The 17,481-nt window shown below is 39.9% G+C and overlaps 1 protein-coding gene across 1 annotated transcript in view; it reads left to right on the plus strand.

Moving 5' to 3' along the window:
* Positions 1 to 17,481, plus strand: part of dph6 (diphthamine biosynthesis 6) — a 240,268-nt gene that overhangs the window by 64,805 nt on the left and 157,982 nt on the right. The window contains exons 4-5 of the mRNA XM_078563270.1: positions 5,637 to 5,710; positions 15,696 to 15,814. Of these exons, the coding sequence (XP_078419396.1) occupies positions 5,637 to 5,710; positions 15,696 to 15,814 (193 nt within the window). The remainder of the gene's footprint in view (positions 1 to 5,636; positions 5,711 to 15,695; positions 15,815 to 17,481) is intronic.

A 17,481-nucleotide genomic window follows, 5' to 3' on the forward strand; every position in this document is an offset into this window, starting at 1 on the left:
GTAAGGGAAGCAGCTCTGAAGATGGTGTATGGTCAGAGGGTATATGGAAGGCCTATAGAATCTCGTGGAAGGTGAAAGATAACTTAAGGGCAGGCTTTTACCCCATGATGTAGGCAAAGAACTTGACACACCATTGGCATATTGTATTAAGAAGAGCTTTGACAGCACTTAATTGTTCTGTAAATATAACACCCTCGTCCACCTGAAAAAGGGTATAAAGGATAGGTTTTGAATGAAGCCTTTGCAGTAGGTGATGAAGAGGAGGACTGTCAAAACTAGATCCATGCTGACTTCAATCTAACCCTCTTGAGTACTTCAAGAAGTTGTGAAGATGTGAGGTACTAAGAAGAGGAAAAAGGGAAGAGCTGTTTGCACATGCTGCTTGCCCTGCCTGAGCTGGACCAGTAGTCAGTAGTAATTATTGTTTGAAATTTAAAAAACACAATGAAAAAAAAAATGCCTCTATTTTTTTTAATCTCTTTAATTCTGTTTTTCCCTTTCTTTACTTACATTCTTCCCTGATTTGACATTGAATTTACTATTCCGACTGACACTTCCAGGTTCTGACCCAGTGCATCTTGTTAACTACCCTTCAATCTGATTGGTAATGAGATACACGTTCAAAACTGCTGCGCCTCTGAACTTTCCTAAAAAAAACTTCCAAATATTTTGTATAAATACTTAGGAATAACACCTCCCAACTTTCCCAGCAAGGGAAAAAAAAAACATGCCCAGCACAATGTATTGGTTTTGGGAAATTTGGCAGCACTTGAGTTTTTCAAAGTGATGCCTCTCCCCACCCCCTCCACCACCCCTCCCAAGATGAGCTTTCAACCACATACCTGTGCTATCACTGAGACTGCCTACTTCCACCTTTGGTAACATCGTGTGAATCCACTCCTGCTTGAGTTCATTTGCTGCTTGAAGACCTCATCCATGCCTTTGTTAACTCTAGACTTGGCTATCCCAGTGCAATTCCGACCAGTCTCCCATCATCCGTCCTCCATAAACTTAAATTCATCCAAAACTCTGCTACCTGTATCCCAACTCGTACCAAATCTTGTTCACCTGCCACCCCTGCACTTGCTGACCTACACTGGCTCCCGGTTAAGCGACAGTCCCGACTTTTAAAATTCTCGTCCTTGTTTACAAATTCCTCCATGGCTCATCTCTATAATTTGCTCCAGCCCTGAGATCTCTGCACTCGTAAGAACATAAGAAATAGGAGCAGGAGCAGGAGTAGGCCTTTCGGCCCCTCAAGCCTGCCCTGCCATTCAGTAAGATCGTGGCTGATCTGCCCCAGGCCTCAACTCCTCTTTTCGGGCCAGCTCCTCGTAGCCCTCGACTCCCCGATATTTCAAAAATCTATCTAACTCCTCTTTAAATACTTCCAGTGATCTAGCCTCCACAACTCTCTGGGGTAGAGAATTCCAGACATTCACTACCCTCAGAGAAGAAATTCCTTCGCATCTCAGTTTTAAATGAGTGTCCCCTTATTCTGTAACTATGTCCCCTAGTTTGAGATCCCCCCACTCATGGAAACATCTTCTCAACATCTACCCTGTCAAGCCCCCTCAGAATCTTGTACTCCTCCAATTCTGGCCTCTGGTGCATCCCTAGTTTTAAATGCTCCACCAGTAGTGTCAGTGCCTTTAACTGCCAAAGTCCTAAATTCAGGAATTCCATCCCTCTGTCTCTACCTCTTTTCCCTTCTTTATGACATTCCTTAAAACCTACCTCTTTGACCAAACTTTTGTCAACTGCCCTAATATCTCTTTATTTGGCTCCGTGTCAAATTCTGTTTGATAATGCTTCTGTGAAGCACCTTGGGATATTTTACTATGTTAAAGGCGCTATACAAATACAAGTTATTTCCCCAGAGGAGATAGAGTAGATACCAAGAAATTATCAAATCATTGTAACATTTTAAACACTTTGATCAGATCAGCCCTCAAACTTCTATTCTCACTATGATCAGTTCATAACGCGTTGCTATGGTCTGATACAATGAAAGATACTGCTGATCCTGTGATCTACAGTATAGCTTATATTACTGACTAGTACTGTTCAGAATCTAAGCACCAGCTGTCTTGATGGTATTAATGGTGTTTAAAGCGCTAGTGAGTATTGAGCAGTACAGTCAGTGAGTCATCCTTGGGATCCTTCACAGTTAACCACTTCAGGCCAATTGAGGATAATTACCATATATATTCGTGTAAAAGTCAACCCCATGATTTTTGGCCTAAAAAACGTAATTTTTCGTACACCTCATGTAAAAGTAGGTTTTCCAGGGATGTAAGCCCAAAAATTTCAGAACCGGAGTATTATCCTGGTGATGCTAATGATTCATTTTCATTGTAAATGTATAAATACTGATGAAAATGAGTACCAGCAAATAAATGCTTGAAACCCATACATTAAGTTTTGATTTTATTTATTCAAATGATTAAAGCGATCAGATTACGAATGACAAACCGTGTTGTGAGTATTAATTACTTACTGGTGATTGCTGTGGTTCATCTTTAATTACTACAGTTCATTACAGTCCTTTTCGGATTCACTTGGGCCCAAATGAAGCAAGCATGTCAACCCCTGGACAATATTACCCACGTAAAAGTCAAGCTTATGATTTTGACCATAAAAATTTGGTTTCAAAAATTTGACATTTGCACGAGTACATATGGTAACAACTATTACCATATTGTTATAATCATATGCTGGATCATGTAAATAAAAATGTCATAACTTAAGCAGTTGTCTATAAACGATGGGGAACTTCTATTAATGTTATCACTGTCACCGAGTTAATATAAAATGTTGCAGTGAGATCATATCAGTAGATTGCGCTTTTGTAATATAGATTTTATTCATTATAAGTGATTGATTTTTTACAAATAATGAACAGCATAACAGGATTCCACCACAAGGATTTGGGCTTCTTATGTTGCCCATTGTCTTTTGATGGAGAGAATGTTTGTTTGTTTTCAAGCATAACCCACATGATCACCCTTATGTGAACTCTACTAAGTCAATGATCTGGAACATTTTAGGAAATGGATCTTCATCATAAATATGGCAAAATGTACTTTAAGGTTTTTTTTTATTGAAACTTTTACAGTAATACAGTTATGATTTTTCTACCACAGAAAGCCTTACAGTAATTCAGTGAGAATGTTCAGTACCAGTTGCAACTGCTCAGATATTGAAGCCAAACATGCTCACATGCAGCAAGACATGGGCAGCATTAAAACCTGGGCTGATAGTGGCAGGTAATATTCGTACCACACACATGCCAGACAATGCTCATCCCTAACTAGAGAGAATCTCACCATCTCTCCTTGATGTTCAATAGTCTTAATACGGCTTAATCCCCCACATCAACATCCTGGGTGGTTCCCAAAATTTACCTGGACCAACCATATAAATACCAGGACAACTAGAGCAGGCCAGAGGCTGGGAATTCTGTGGTGAGTAATTCATCTCCTGACTCCCCGAAGCCTATTCACTATCTACGAAGCACAAATCAAGAGTGTGACGGAATACTCTCCACTTGCTTGGATGAGTGCAGCTCCAACAACACTGAAGAAGCTCAACACCACCCAGGACAAAGCAGCCTGCTTGATTGGCACCCCATCCACAATCCATTCACCCACTTTAAATAGTCACTTCCTCCACCACTGGCACACAGTTGGCAGCAGTGTGCACCACATACAAGAGACACTGCAGCAACTTGCCAAGCCTCCTTCAACAGCATCTTCCAAACCCACAACCTCGACCGCCTAGAAGGACAAAGGCAGCAGGCGCTTGGGAACACCACCACCTGCAAGTTCCCCTCCAAGTCACACACCATGTTATCTTGGAACTACATCATTGTTCCATGATTGTCATTGGATCAAGATCCTGGAACTGCCTCCCTCACAGCACTGTGGGAGTACTTACAGCACATGGACTGCAGCAGTTCAAGAAAGTGTCTCACCACCACCGTCTCACGTGCAATTAGGGTTGGGCAACAAATGCTGGCCTAGGCAGTGATGCTCATGTCATATGAATGAATGAAAAAAAGGTGAGATACAGTTGAAGCATTAACCCTAGGGCTGATAGGTCATTTCCTTTTTTGTGCCCAATCTAATGATATTCATGAAAAGATAAGAGCTCAGACTTTTTCACAATGTGACCACTGGTGCAACATGAAACATGGTCATCTGAAGATAATTTATTCAGGAAACTGCTCTCCCACCTCCCAACTTATTGACCTCCTTAATGTCGTCTTAAGAGGACAAAGCACCCAATAAACGCAAGTGCAGAGAGTGATCTGTGTCATCCAGCTCCTTATATGTAGATAAAAGACTAAGCACAGAGTAGCTAGCTGGTCCTGTTTTTCTTTCAAAGGCATATATAGAAAATCATTGGTGAGGATATGAACAGAAAACACAGTGACAAATGGAAAGACATGATCCCAGCTGTCCTCTCTTGCTGGCATTCAAACCTGGCACTGGTGCCTTAATTCTGCTCAGCACGTTACTAATGTATGTGAAGTTTTTCAACAGAGATAACACCCGACCTCATGAGTGGAGCCTTAAGACTAAGGTGGCTTGTTTCATTTTTTGAGTCATCAACTTAACCAAATTTCTTGTGGTCACCTCCCAGAACAGGATAGTTACTTAGATTTCATTGTCGCTTACTTGGATAGTAGCTGTCAATCTATTTTCTGAAATAGGAAATTAGTTTATTTATTTTCCTCTTTTCCCTTCATAGCAAGCATCTTTCACATGATATGAACAGAAGAAAGCAAAGAGGTTGCATGAATGAGATGGATGTCAAATTGCCTAAAACATGCGATGTTCCTTTTTCCATTCGCAAAACTGTCCAGCCTGTGCTTTCATTCTTTTATTGACTCAGTGCAGCTTGGAAGTTGTTTTAATTTTGGTTGATCTTTCTGGAAAAGTATAGATTTCAATGCTACCATCTCTGTGGCCAAAGAACTAAGAGCATTAGTTCAGGATGAGGTTACTTGTCTTAAATGGTTGTGCAATGGTGCATATTTTGGTATTTCAAGATGATTTCCCTTTGGGACAATGGGAATCCGTTTTCATGTGGACATTTGAACCTCCTCCAAACCATGAGGAAAACCAGCAAAACGGTCGTTAACTTAAGATTTAAAAGCTCTGGTTTTCTTTTGTAGCATTTCAACTCATTTCGTAAGGTGCATCAGAACCAGAAAACATTAGTTGTACATTTGACAATCTACTATGTTTTTAAAAAAAAGTTTCAAACACAATTCGACTTACTTTACTAAACAATGCAGACAAACAAATGATTGTAAAATTCAGTTGTCCTCGGGCAGCCATGACTAAGCAGCTTGTTGTCTGGACAACTATTTAAGTTGTCTCAAAATTATTTGTGGAGCCGAAAAGATGGAAGCAATATGTTCTGAGTAGGAAAGTTTTACATACTCACAGTGCTGTGGTCCTGGAGACATAGTCAAAACAGAAATTGTTGTACTTGAGATCACTGGGCAGTTTTAAATTGCTGTTGAATTACCTCTAGCACTGTAGTCATTTCAGGCTGGATGACAAGAAGATTTTTTGTAAGCAAAATTCGCCATTAGTGATTTTCTTCCTCTCATTGTTTTGCAGGAAAAGAAAGAAGTGGAGGGAGTTTCAGTCGGTGCCATTCTTTCTGACTACCAGCGGGTCAGAGTAGAAAATGTGTAAGCCCATTGTTAATTTGTTAAACCGTATTTAGGTTACTAGATAAATGGTTTGAATTTATTGACTCCGAGCTTTACAAAAAAATAATCTGGAAAAAGCTATGCACCAACTTTAGGGATTTGGTTAATATTGCAATAATCACTGGAATAAAAACTTATAATCAATTACAAAACAATGTTTATTTTTAATGTTGCTTTTTTTTTTATTCATAACTCTTCAAATCTCTTTCACAGTTACAGGCGAAAAATGGTGATGGAAATTGTATGAAAGCCAAATACTGCACATGCTGGAGCTCTGAAATATAAAGAAAAATGCTGAGAATGCTTAGCGGGTCAGGCAACATCTGCGATGAGAGAAACGGAGTTAACGTTTAGATTGATGATACTCACGACCTGAAGCATTGGCCAGAATTTGACCTTCGGCGTGCGGGCGCGTGCTCGACATGCTGGGCGTAAAATGACGCGCGATGATGTCGGGGCGTGCGTCCCAACGTCACCGCGCACCGTCACGATATTTTGTTGAGCGGGCGCACGCCGGAGTCGGCTGCGTACCCGCCAATAATTGAAAGGCCTATTAAGGCCATTGACAAGCTAATTAAGTTGAAATTTACGCCGCCCGTCCAACCTAACGGTTGGCGGGCAGGTGAAAAGGCCTAGCCACCTTTACATTTTTTTAGGGAACCTCATCCACGAGCAGGGTGAGGTTCCCTAAAGCTATTAGAAATTAAATAAAAACCCTTTCTTGAAATTAAAAGCATGTCCCATCTCATGTGACACACTCGCATGAGGGGACATGTTTCATTGAATTTTTAATGTATTTATTAATTTTTTTCAAAAAGCGCTTCAATCTCCTTGAGGCAGCTACCGAGCCCCAGGGAGATTGAAGCGCTCTTACACGCACATGCGCAAACTGCACGCCAGGTCCACCCGCCCTCCTCCCCTACGCTTGCACAGGTAGCGCTACCGCTCATGATCCACGCAGGATTGGCCTTAATTGGCCCGCCCGATGTGGGAAAAATTCAGGCCATTAACTCCGGTTCTCTCTCCACAGACACTACCTTACCTGTGATTGAAATTGTGTCAGAAACATGAATGCAAAGTGCAGATGGGGCCAACAGTTAAAACTAGGAACCAGTTAAGTTCTCTGCTCAGTGACTTGATGGAAGCACAGCAGCAGGAAACTCTGAAGCCTTGACATTTCTTCCCTGGGTCTGTCTGTATTGGTTCTCCAATTGAGATGAAGCTGGCCATCACTCCCATCATGCGATGATGGAAAATCCAAGCCTCTTTAGCAGCAGTAGGAGCATTTGTAAAGGATGGTCTGCGAAATTGAGATTTCTGCTGTACAGCATATTCCCATTCCTCCATGCTTATTGGGGTGGGGCCTTGCCATTTTTTATTGTACAATGAGGCAAGTGGCTCCTCTGCACCATCCTGCTGCTATGTTTGCTTCAGTTTTGAAGCTGGCCGACTGTGATCTATATCACACAGCGTTCTGGACCTGCTTTCATATGGTCCATCATCACGCAGCCACTGCTCCTGTCACCAGACACTGCCCCACCCTATCGTTCATCCTGAACATCACTATCTTTTCTTGAAATCTGTGATGATTCAAGTCTAATCAGTGCTCTGGTTCATGATTCATATCAATTTTGGCAAAAGTCAATGTGTCCCTTTGCAAAGAGAGAATACAGCACATTACTGGTAGATGAGCATAACTATATATGTGCACATTACATTGTCAGTGCTCGTATCTATTCAAGCTTGTGTGTGGACGGATTCCAAGGACGTAAATTATTGAATATATGGTGCTTACCATGAATTCTTTGCTGCCCTATTGTCTTACAGACCCCTGTGCTTGCCCAAAATATGTTACAAGATATTACTCATATAGGTCAGGGAAACTCCAACTACTGTTTTGCTCTGTGGCCTCTGATTGCGTGCCAATTTTACATTGCAACATAAGAGCGGTGAAATTCAGACACTTATGATTTGGCCCATGACAATTGCTTCTTGCAGAAATTGTCTTCCTTTCATGGCATGTATGTTGTAACTTATATTTGCCATTTTAATCTCTTCTATCTTGCTGCATATTTATTACCATTCTTTTGTGTCAGTACAACTTTATACATATATATATATACACTTGTACTTCAAGCTTACCAACTTATCCATCTTACTCTGCTACTTCACGGTAATCATAGGATGGTTACAACACAGAAGGAGGCCATTTGGCCCATCAAGCCCATGTTGGCTCTCTTTGCAAGAAATATTTAGGTAGTCCCACTTCCTTGCCAAATATGTAATATTTGCACCTTGCCTTTGCTCATTTAGGTTGTGTAGCTTTTTTTTCTCTTCCTTCCATAGAGGTTTTCCCACCACTCCCAGCCTTGCATCTGCCTTTCTCAGAACTTTGCTGCCGAAAATACCTTTGTAATGCTCCATTGCAGAATGATGAGATCTTACAACACCTGGATATTAAAATAAGATTTTCTCCATTGGTGCTGAGTGATTGTAAAGTGGTAAAACGATGTGACAAACAAACTTTGCAATATTTATGTCGCTTAAGTGACTTGTTAGTTGTGTGAGAATTATTGATATATCTACTATAGTGTTGTTTTTTGATTTTCCTTTTTCCTAACACATTTAAAATTTGCCTATTCCTAATGATTTGTTCATTTCAGTGCAAAAAAGGATTTTAGAACATTTTGAATTTCAGCCCCTTTATATTAAATATTTCTGAATTCTAGGATATGAGAACTACAGCGTGTTTAAGAATGCTACAGCACCATTGTGGTCTATTTTAGATTGGTATCTCATCTGGATCTATGGACACGAGCTCTATATGAGAGAAGTAATATCCCTCTACTGGTCAGACCAGTTTGTACTGCATTAGAACTCTAAGTGTCTATTAGATAAATATATTTGTCTTTATTTAGATACAATTAAGAATTAGTGCTTTCTACCATGTATTTAGGAACGAAGGTGAAAGGTTTAGGACAAAAGTCAGCTGTACATTGATTTGAACCTCAAGCATGAATTGTTTATGTTAGGGAGTTGTGAAGGAAAATAATTATATCAAAAAAATAATGATTTGACTTGGTACTCAGTGCATTGAGTGACTGTTTTAGGACTGGGATTTTGGGTTGAATGGTTCTTTAGACCCTAGAAACATAGAAAATAGGATCAGGAGTAGGTCATTCGGCTCCTTGAGCCTGCTGCGCCATTCAATATGATCATGGCTGATCCTCTATCTCAACCCCATACTCCCGCTCTCTCCCCATATCCCTTGATGCCCTCAGAGTCTAGAAATCTATTTCCTTCTTAAATATATTCAGTGACTTGACCTCCACAGCCTTATATGGTAGAGAATTCCACAGGTTCATCACCCTCTTGAGTGAAAAAGCTTCTCCTCATCTCAGTCCAAAATGCCTTCCCCCATATCCTGATACTGTGACCCCTTGTTCTAGACCCCCCCCCCCGCCCAGAGGAAACATCATCCCTGCATCCAGTCTGTCCAGCCCTGTCAGAATTTTATACGTTTCAATGGGATCCCCTCTCATTCCTCTAAACTCCAGTGAATCCAGGCCTAGTCGACCCAATTTCTCCTCATACAACAATCCTGCCATCCCAGGAATCAGGCTGGTGAACCTTCGCTGCACTACCCTTTGGCAATTATATCCTTTCTTAGGTAAGGAGACCAAAACAGCGCACACTACTCCAGGTGTGGACTCACCCAGGCCCTGTACAGCTGCAGGAAGACACCCTTGCTCCTGTACTCAAGTCCTCTTGCAATGAAGACAAACATACCATTTGCCTCCTTAACCGCTTGCTGCACCTACATGCTTGTTTTCAGTGATTGGTGTACAAGGTCACCCAGGTGCCTTTGTATATCAATGTTTCCCGATCTATCACCATTTAAATAACACTCTGCCATTCTGCTTTTCCTACCAAAGTTATACTGCATCTGCCATGTATTTTCCCACTCACTCAATTTGTCTAAATCACCTTGAAGCCTCTTAACGTCCTCCTCACCACTCACTCCCACCAAGTTTCGTGTCATCAGCAAACTTGGAAATATTACATTTGGTTCCCCCATCCAAATTATTGATATATATTGTGAATAGCTGGGGCGCAAGCACAGATTCCTGTGGTATCCCACTAGTCATTGCCTGCCATTCTGAAAAATACCAAATTATTCCTACCCTCTGTTTCCTTTCTGCTAACCAATTCTCAATCCATACCAGTATATTACTCCCAATCCCATGTGCTTTAATTTGCACACTAACCTCTTATGTGGGATTTTATCAAAAACTTTCTGAAAATCCAAATACACCACATCCACTGGTTCTCCCTTACCTATTCTGCTAGTTACATCCTCAAAAAACTCCAGTAGGTTTGTGAAACATGATTTCCCTTTCGTAAACCCATGTTGACTTTGGCTGATCCCGTTGATATTTTCTTAAGTGTCGTGTTATCATATCCTTTATAATAGACTCTAGCATTTTCCCTACTACTGATGTTAAGCTAACTGGTCTGTAATACCCTGTTTTCTCCCTCCCTCCATTTTTAAATAGTGGGGTGACATTTGCCACCCTCCAATCTGCCAGGACGGTTCCAGGATCTACAGAATTTTGGAAGATGGACAACCAATGTATCCACTATTTCTATAGCCACCTCCTTTAGTATTCTGGGATGTAGATTATCAGGCCTTGGGGATTTATCAGCTTTCTGCCCCATTAATTTCTCCAGCACTTTTTTTTAGTAATACTAATTTCCTTCAATTCCTCCTTCTCACTAGCATTTCTGAGAATTTATTTGTGTCTCCATCCGTGAATCTGCCATTTCCTTGTTCTCTGTTATAAGTTCTCCCGTTTTGGACTGTAAGGGACCTACATTTGCCTTCACTAATCTCTTTTTACATATTTATAGAAGCTTTTACAGTCCACTTATATGCTCCTTGAAAGTTTACTCATACTCTATTTTCCCCCTCCTAATCAATCTCTTTGCTTAAATCTAAACTGCTCCCAATCCTCAGGCTTGCTACTTTTTCTAGCATCTTTATGACTCCACTTTGAATCTAATACTATCCTTAATTCCTTTTGTTAGCCATGGTTGGGCCGCTTTTCCGGTTTTTGTACCAGAAAGGAAGGTAACTGTTGCAGTGCATACATTCGTTCCGTAAATATTAGCCATTGTCTATCCACCGCCATGCCTTTTAATGAAGATCCCCAATGTAGCTTAGCCAACTCATGTCTCATACCTCCGTGCTTTCCTTTGTTTGGATTTAGGATCCTAGTTTCAGATTGGACTACTTCACTTTCCATCCTAATGAAGAATTCTATCATGTTATAGTCATGGTTCCCTAAAGGACCCCGCACAACAAGATTATTAATTAATCCCTTGTCACTGCACAATACCAAATCTAGGATAGTCTGTTCCCTAGTTGGTTCTTTGATGTACTAGCCTACAAACCATCTCGTACACACTCCTGGAATTTATCCGCCATAGTATTATTGCTAATTTGGTTTCCCCAGTCTATATGTACATTTAAGTCACCCATGATTACTGTAGCACCCTTGTTACATGCATCTCTAATTTCCTATTTAATCACAGAATCACAGTGCTAAAGAGGCCCTTTGGCCCATCAAGTCTGCACCGACACGTGAGAAACACCTGACCTACCTACCTAATCCCATTTACCAGCACTTAGCCCATAGCCTTGAATGTTATGACGTGCCAAGTGCTCATCCAGGTACTTTTTAAAGGATGTGAAGCAACTCGCCTCCACCACCCTCCCAGGCAGCACATTCCAGACCCTCACCACCCTCTGGGTGAAAGTTTTTCCTCACATCCCCCCTAAACCTCCTGCCCCTCACCTTGAACTTATGCCCCCTTGTGACTGACCCTTCAACTAAGGGGAACAGCTGCTCCCTATCCACCCTGTCCATGCCCCTCATAATCTTGTACACCTCGATCAGGTCACCCCTCAGTCTTCTCTGCTCCAACAAAAACAACCAAAATCTATCCAACCTCTCTTCATAACTTAAATGTTTCATCCCAGGCAACATCCTGGTGAATCTCCTCTGCACCCGCCCCCCAGTGCAATCACATCCTTCCTATAATGTAGCGACCAGAACTGAACACAGCACTCCAGCTGTCCTCTGCCTTTTTGCCTGCCCTTCCTAAATATTGAGTACCCTTGGATATTCAGTTCCCAGCCTTGGTCACCCTGCAGTCATGTCTCTGTAATCGCAACCATGTCATACCCATTTACATCTATTTACGCTGTTAATTCATCTACCTTATTGCGAATGCAATCCTGCAAATGCTGATTCTCTGAAGCAACATAAAACAGGACATTATTACAACTTTTTCCATCTTCACTCATATCCCCTGTACCAGATTACTCATAAGGCAGCAATTGACTGCATCCCAGGACTGCAACAGTCAAGTAAATGCATCAGCAGCACGTGGTGATAAACTGCACTTATTTTATAATGGTAGATTTTTATTCACTGAATACTGATACAGAAAATAAATTTGGTCTAAGAGTAGCTCATTGAATGCCTGTATTTGGTTCCTTTTATTGGGTAGGAAGAGTTTTCATTTGTGTGCCTGTAGAAATTGGAATAATAAACTGCACAAATAAAAGAGATGATACAAAGAGTCTGCAATGGTATATAGATAGTTTAAGTGAGAGGGCAAATATTTAGCAGATGGAGTAAAATGTGAGAAAATGTGATGCTGTCCACATTGGTGGGAAGAGTAAAAAAACAGAATGTTATTTAAATGGAGAGAAACTACAGAATGCTGCAGTGCAGTGGGATCTAGGTGTCCTTGTACATGAATCTCAAAAGGTTGGCATGCAGGTACAGCAAGTAAATAGGAAGGCACATGGAATGTTGGCCTTTATTGCAAGGGAGATAGAGTATAAAAGTAGGGAAGTCTTGCTGCAACTGTACTGGGTATTGGTGAGACTGCACCTAGGGTATTGTGTACAATTTTGGTCTCCATTTAAGGAGGGATATACTTCTGTTGGAAGCAGTTCAGAGAAGGCTCATTCAGCTGATTCCTGGGATGGAGGGATTGTTTTATGAGGAAAGGTTGAGCAGATTTGGCCTATACTCATCGGAGTTTAGAAAAATGAGAGGTGGACTTTACAGGGTAAATGCTAAAAGGATGTTTCCCCTTATGGGGGGAACTAGAACTAGGGGGCACAGTTTAAAAATAAGGGGTCTCTGATTTAAGACAGAGATGAGGAGAAATCTTTTCTCTTCTGAGATGGTTAGTCTTTGGAATTCTGTTCCCCAGAATGCTGTGGAGGCTGGCTTATTGAATATCTTCAAGGCTGAATTCAACAAATTTTTGATTCACAATGGAGTTGAGGGTTATAGGGGACAGGCAGGAAAATGGAGTTAAGGCCATAATCATATTAGTCATGGTCGCTTTGAATGGCGGAGTAGGCTCGATGGGCCAAGTGGGCTACTCCTTTCCAGATGTCCTGATGTGACCATAAGATATGCCACTTTAATGCTTTTGTAAGTTTGGCAATTTAGAACAATTGGGGAGGGGAGAGTGGGAATCATAGAATTCTTTTCATCCATTTTAAATTACAGGTGCCACCCTTCCAATGTTATATACCATTCCATGTTGCAAAACTAGAAATATTTGGAAGGGTATCTGATTTTTGTATTATATCAGGTGGACATGATATCAGAAGATGAGATTAGAAATGATATGAGCACATTTAAAACAAGGGAAGAAATATCAACTAAACTAATCAAACTCAAAGAGGATAAGATCCCTTGTCCAGATGGTTTGCATCCGTGCATTTTAAAAGAATCTAGGAAGAGATAGTGGAGGCACAGTTATGCATGTTTAATAATTGGTTAGATGAATGTGTAGTGCCAAGGTCCGGTGGTTAGCCAATGTTATATATGTACTTAAGAAGGAAAACAGAACGTGCCCAGGGATCTATAGGCCAGTCAGCTTAATGGTGGTAGTAGGAAAAATAATGGAATTCTTACTAACGGAGAAAATAGAAGGACATCTTCTAATTAAAAATATAATGATGAATGGTCAGCATGGATTTCAAAACAGCCTTTCTTGACCAAGCTTATTGAATTTCTTGAAGAGATAACAGAGAGAGTTGACAATAATAATGCAGTTGGGGCAATATATCTAAATTTCCAAAAGGCCTTTGATAAGGTAACACATAATAGACTAATGAATAAGGTCAAGGCATGCAGAGTCAGGCAAGTACCAGAAAGGATAACTAGCTGATGAGTGTTTATGATATGGCAGGTGGTATTTGCTGGGCTGACCAAATCCCAAAGGGAAACTTAGTCAAACGATCACAATGATTTTGCAATTTGTATTTATTATGAGAAGGTATGTGTACTGAAGTCAGAAGTAACGATTTCACTACCACTTTTGGAGATTTTAAATATCGAATTAAAACATTTTTTAACAAAAGAGAAGAAAACTTAAACGCACAAGATTAGAGTTGCACAGTTAAATTGAGTCTTATAACATTTTCTAAAAGATTTCTATTTAGTTAGACTCACAGATAAACACCCTTTTCCAGGCAACAGTCCCGATAGTTTCTTAATCGATGAAACATCTGGCAATATTACCACAAGGCATCCACTGTTGCTGTAAGGGAGGTATTCACAAGCTTTTCTCAACCCTCTCACTTGACAATGGAAACCCAAGGCTTGTAACAAAACCTTGCTTTCTGGAACAATCAGACATTTCTCTGGGGTGGCTAGAAGCTGCTTCCTTCATAGGACACTGTTCGCACAGCACACTCTTCAAGATCACATGGCCACACACAGCTCATACAGCTTTCAATCTTTCCTAAAATATATTTCTTGCTATTCATCTTTACCCTTTGTTCTTAACTTTCTTTTGAAAGTTAGCTTTCCCAGAATTTAAAAGTCTTTCATGTTGTCTTCATGGTCACAACTTTCGGGAAAAATAAACATAATAACTTTGCTTTACTTATTTATGATCTTTGCCAGTTGTAAAACTTCCTTTTTTCTCTGTTTGAAGTTCGATAGCTAAAAACTCACTTCTTATTTATCTCCTAAAGCAAATTTCTATTCATGCTATATCTACTGGTATTCCATTTTAGCTCATTCATCTCCACTTCAAAAATGTCTGCTTTACGCTTAACCCTTTGATGATTTAAACCTTGCTGTCTGACTGTCTTCAGTTTAATTAAATTAGTCACATACACACTCAACATACACACAGCCCCCACAAGCCTGCTTCATAGTATCCCACAGTAATGTTGGAAAAAATGATATTTTCTTTGCAGATGTATCTAAGGAGAACCTAGATAAGCATATGAGAGAGATGGGAATAAAGGATTATACTGCAAGAGTTAGGAGGGGAAGGTTGAGAGGAGGCTCAAGATTAGCACACATACCTGTCTGGACTGCAAATGGTCTGTCTCTATGTTCTATGTAATGTATCAGTATCATTTTGTAACCATTTAATAGGAGGTGAATAAGGGGACCAGGGGAACTCTCATTCCAGTTTTTCTTCCTTTGAAAAGAAGCTGCCTACTTTTGGTCGTGTCCTCAAAATTTTTAATCTGCCATGTGATAAACTCTGGGAGGGAAGCATGGCGCTAAACATTCTGTGGGATCACATCATGCACTTAGATCCATTTCAGTTGCACAATCGTTTCAAATTTTCTTGAAAGTTTGTCTACAGACTGGGAAATAAGTGAACTAATTGTATAATGTTGAAATGAATGTGACAGTCCCTGCGTGTTTCTTAGTTAACTCTCTTTTTTTAAAAATCATAAACTGATGACTTTTTTATGCCGATTTAATGATTTTAGTTCCTGGATACCGTACACAACCTGATCCATTCCTACATTGTGAAAGTAATCAGGGTTAAAAGATTTACCTGAAATTGTATCAGCACTTTTGAAATATATCCAGTTTAAACACCTTTTTTCCCCTCACAGGTGCAGGCGGCTTAATCTCCAGCCTTTGGCTTACCTCTGGCGTCGAAAGCAGGAAGATCTGCTGAGAGAAATGATATTGTCTAATGTTCAAGCCATGATAATCAAAGTCGCAGCTTTTGGTAGGTATCCAGGCTGCATGGGAGCAGTCTATTAACACAACATAATCCCAGTTCTTTGTATAACCACAACCTGCAAATGAGCAGCTGTCAAATATCAGAGAAAAAGTTCAAATCATCAATCATTTTTTTATAAAACTGTAAAGAGATCTGCCAGAGGCGAACAAATTTGAGCACAAAACAATTTGGAGAGATAAGGAAAAGGCAGGATGTTGGAAAATGACTGCCAGAGGTAGGTAATTACTTTTAAATGCCTTTAATCAAACCTGTCAATATCACATGTTATTAGACAGTTTAAGAAGCAGAAAGAGAAGAATTTTATTAGTCTGCATTCCTTTAAAAATAGTAAACAGAAAGTAGCTTGAAATCGATATGTCTACTGCACAGATTAATGAGCCTTTAAAGAAAAATGTGATCATGTTGTATTTAATAAACCCACATTGCGTTTTTTTTTATGTTAGTCGTATTTATTGAGAAGACAGCCTTTTTGCACATTGAAGTGGATAGCTTGTAGGCTGTTTCATTTCGTAGTTTGCTGTCAGTCAGTATGTTTTACATTTGCTTCAGAATGAAGATTGATGCTGTTTAAAAGGCGTTTCCACAAAATCTATTTTCTGATAAAAGGTCATGGCACATTCCTGGTCTCTGAATTCTATGCATTTCTTCCTTTCCCCAAAACCTATCTTAAAATATTTTACCAAGTCAGTGTCAGTGAAAATACATTACAAGCAATGTAGGGAATTGTATGGAGCCCATACTTAGTTGAATTTTATTCTTTAGCTTTTCCTCTTTTTGAGTGGTCTATTGTCCCAGTGGGAAAAAAAACCTTGTGATATTCTTATATTTGCTTCTGTTACTATATTCAGAATACTATTGCTGTTTCATCTCAAAATGACGACCATGTTGAATGAAGGAGGTGTTGCACTACTGTAGTTATTACTTTTTGATCTGTATCATATGATACAGTCTAGTTTATGCATTTAAAAAGACAGTATTCTAATAAGACATGGTACCTCTGCAGCTCTGCGCTCACTTGTGTCTGAGCTATCAAAGGTCATTCAGCCCTTAAGCCTAATCTGCTTCACCACTTACAGGCAATGGCTCATGAAAAAGGTTTCCTCACACAATTTACTGTTTTATTTCCTAAGTCTTGTTGCTCTAAGTCCCTATTAGTTATTTTTCACACCTGTAAAAATAAAATCATTTACACCTGATTCCTGCGTAACACTTAGTTGTTTGTGTACAACAGGAGATCCCCTCTTTCTGAGTGCCAACATTTTTAAAAGCAACAGGACCTTCTCTATCCTACCCTTAAAAAGACATTCCATGCTAAGCTTATAAGGTTTTCATGGGGTCCAGGAATGCACAATCCAAAAGGTAGTCTCACAATTTTGCAGTATGAGAGAGATTGCAAAGATGATTTCTGAATTGAACCACTACTTTTATGTTGATGCAGACCTGAAAGTACTTTTCAACACAAAGGAACAACAACAACCCAGACTTACTTCTATTATACTGAACTTTCATTTGAAGAAAGCACTATTAGCTAATGAAGCACTATCCATTAGTTGATTTATAAATCCCTTAATACTTGTCAATTTCCTTAATGATTTGCACATAAATATCCTTTATCCAATTTTCTATTTTTCTGTTAGCATCGTTTGTCTCAC

This window comes from Cetorhinus maximus, chromosome 18, assembly GCF_964194155.1.
Source record: "Cetorhinus maximus chromosome 18, sCetMax3.hap1.1, whole genome shotgun sequence".
In the NCBI taxonomy this organism is placed as follows: domain Eukaryota; kingdom Metazoa; phylum Chordata; class Chondrichthyes; order Lamniformes; family Cetorhinidae; genus Cetorhinus; species Cetorhinus maximus.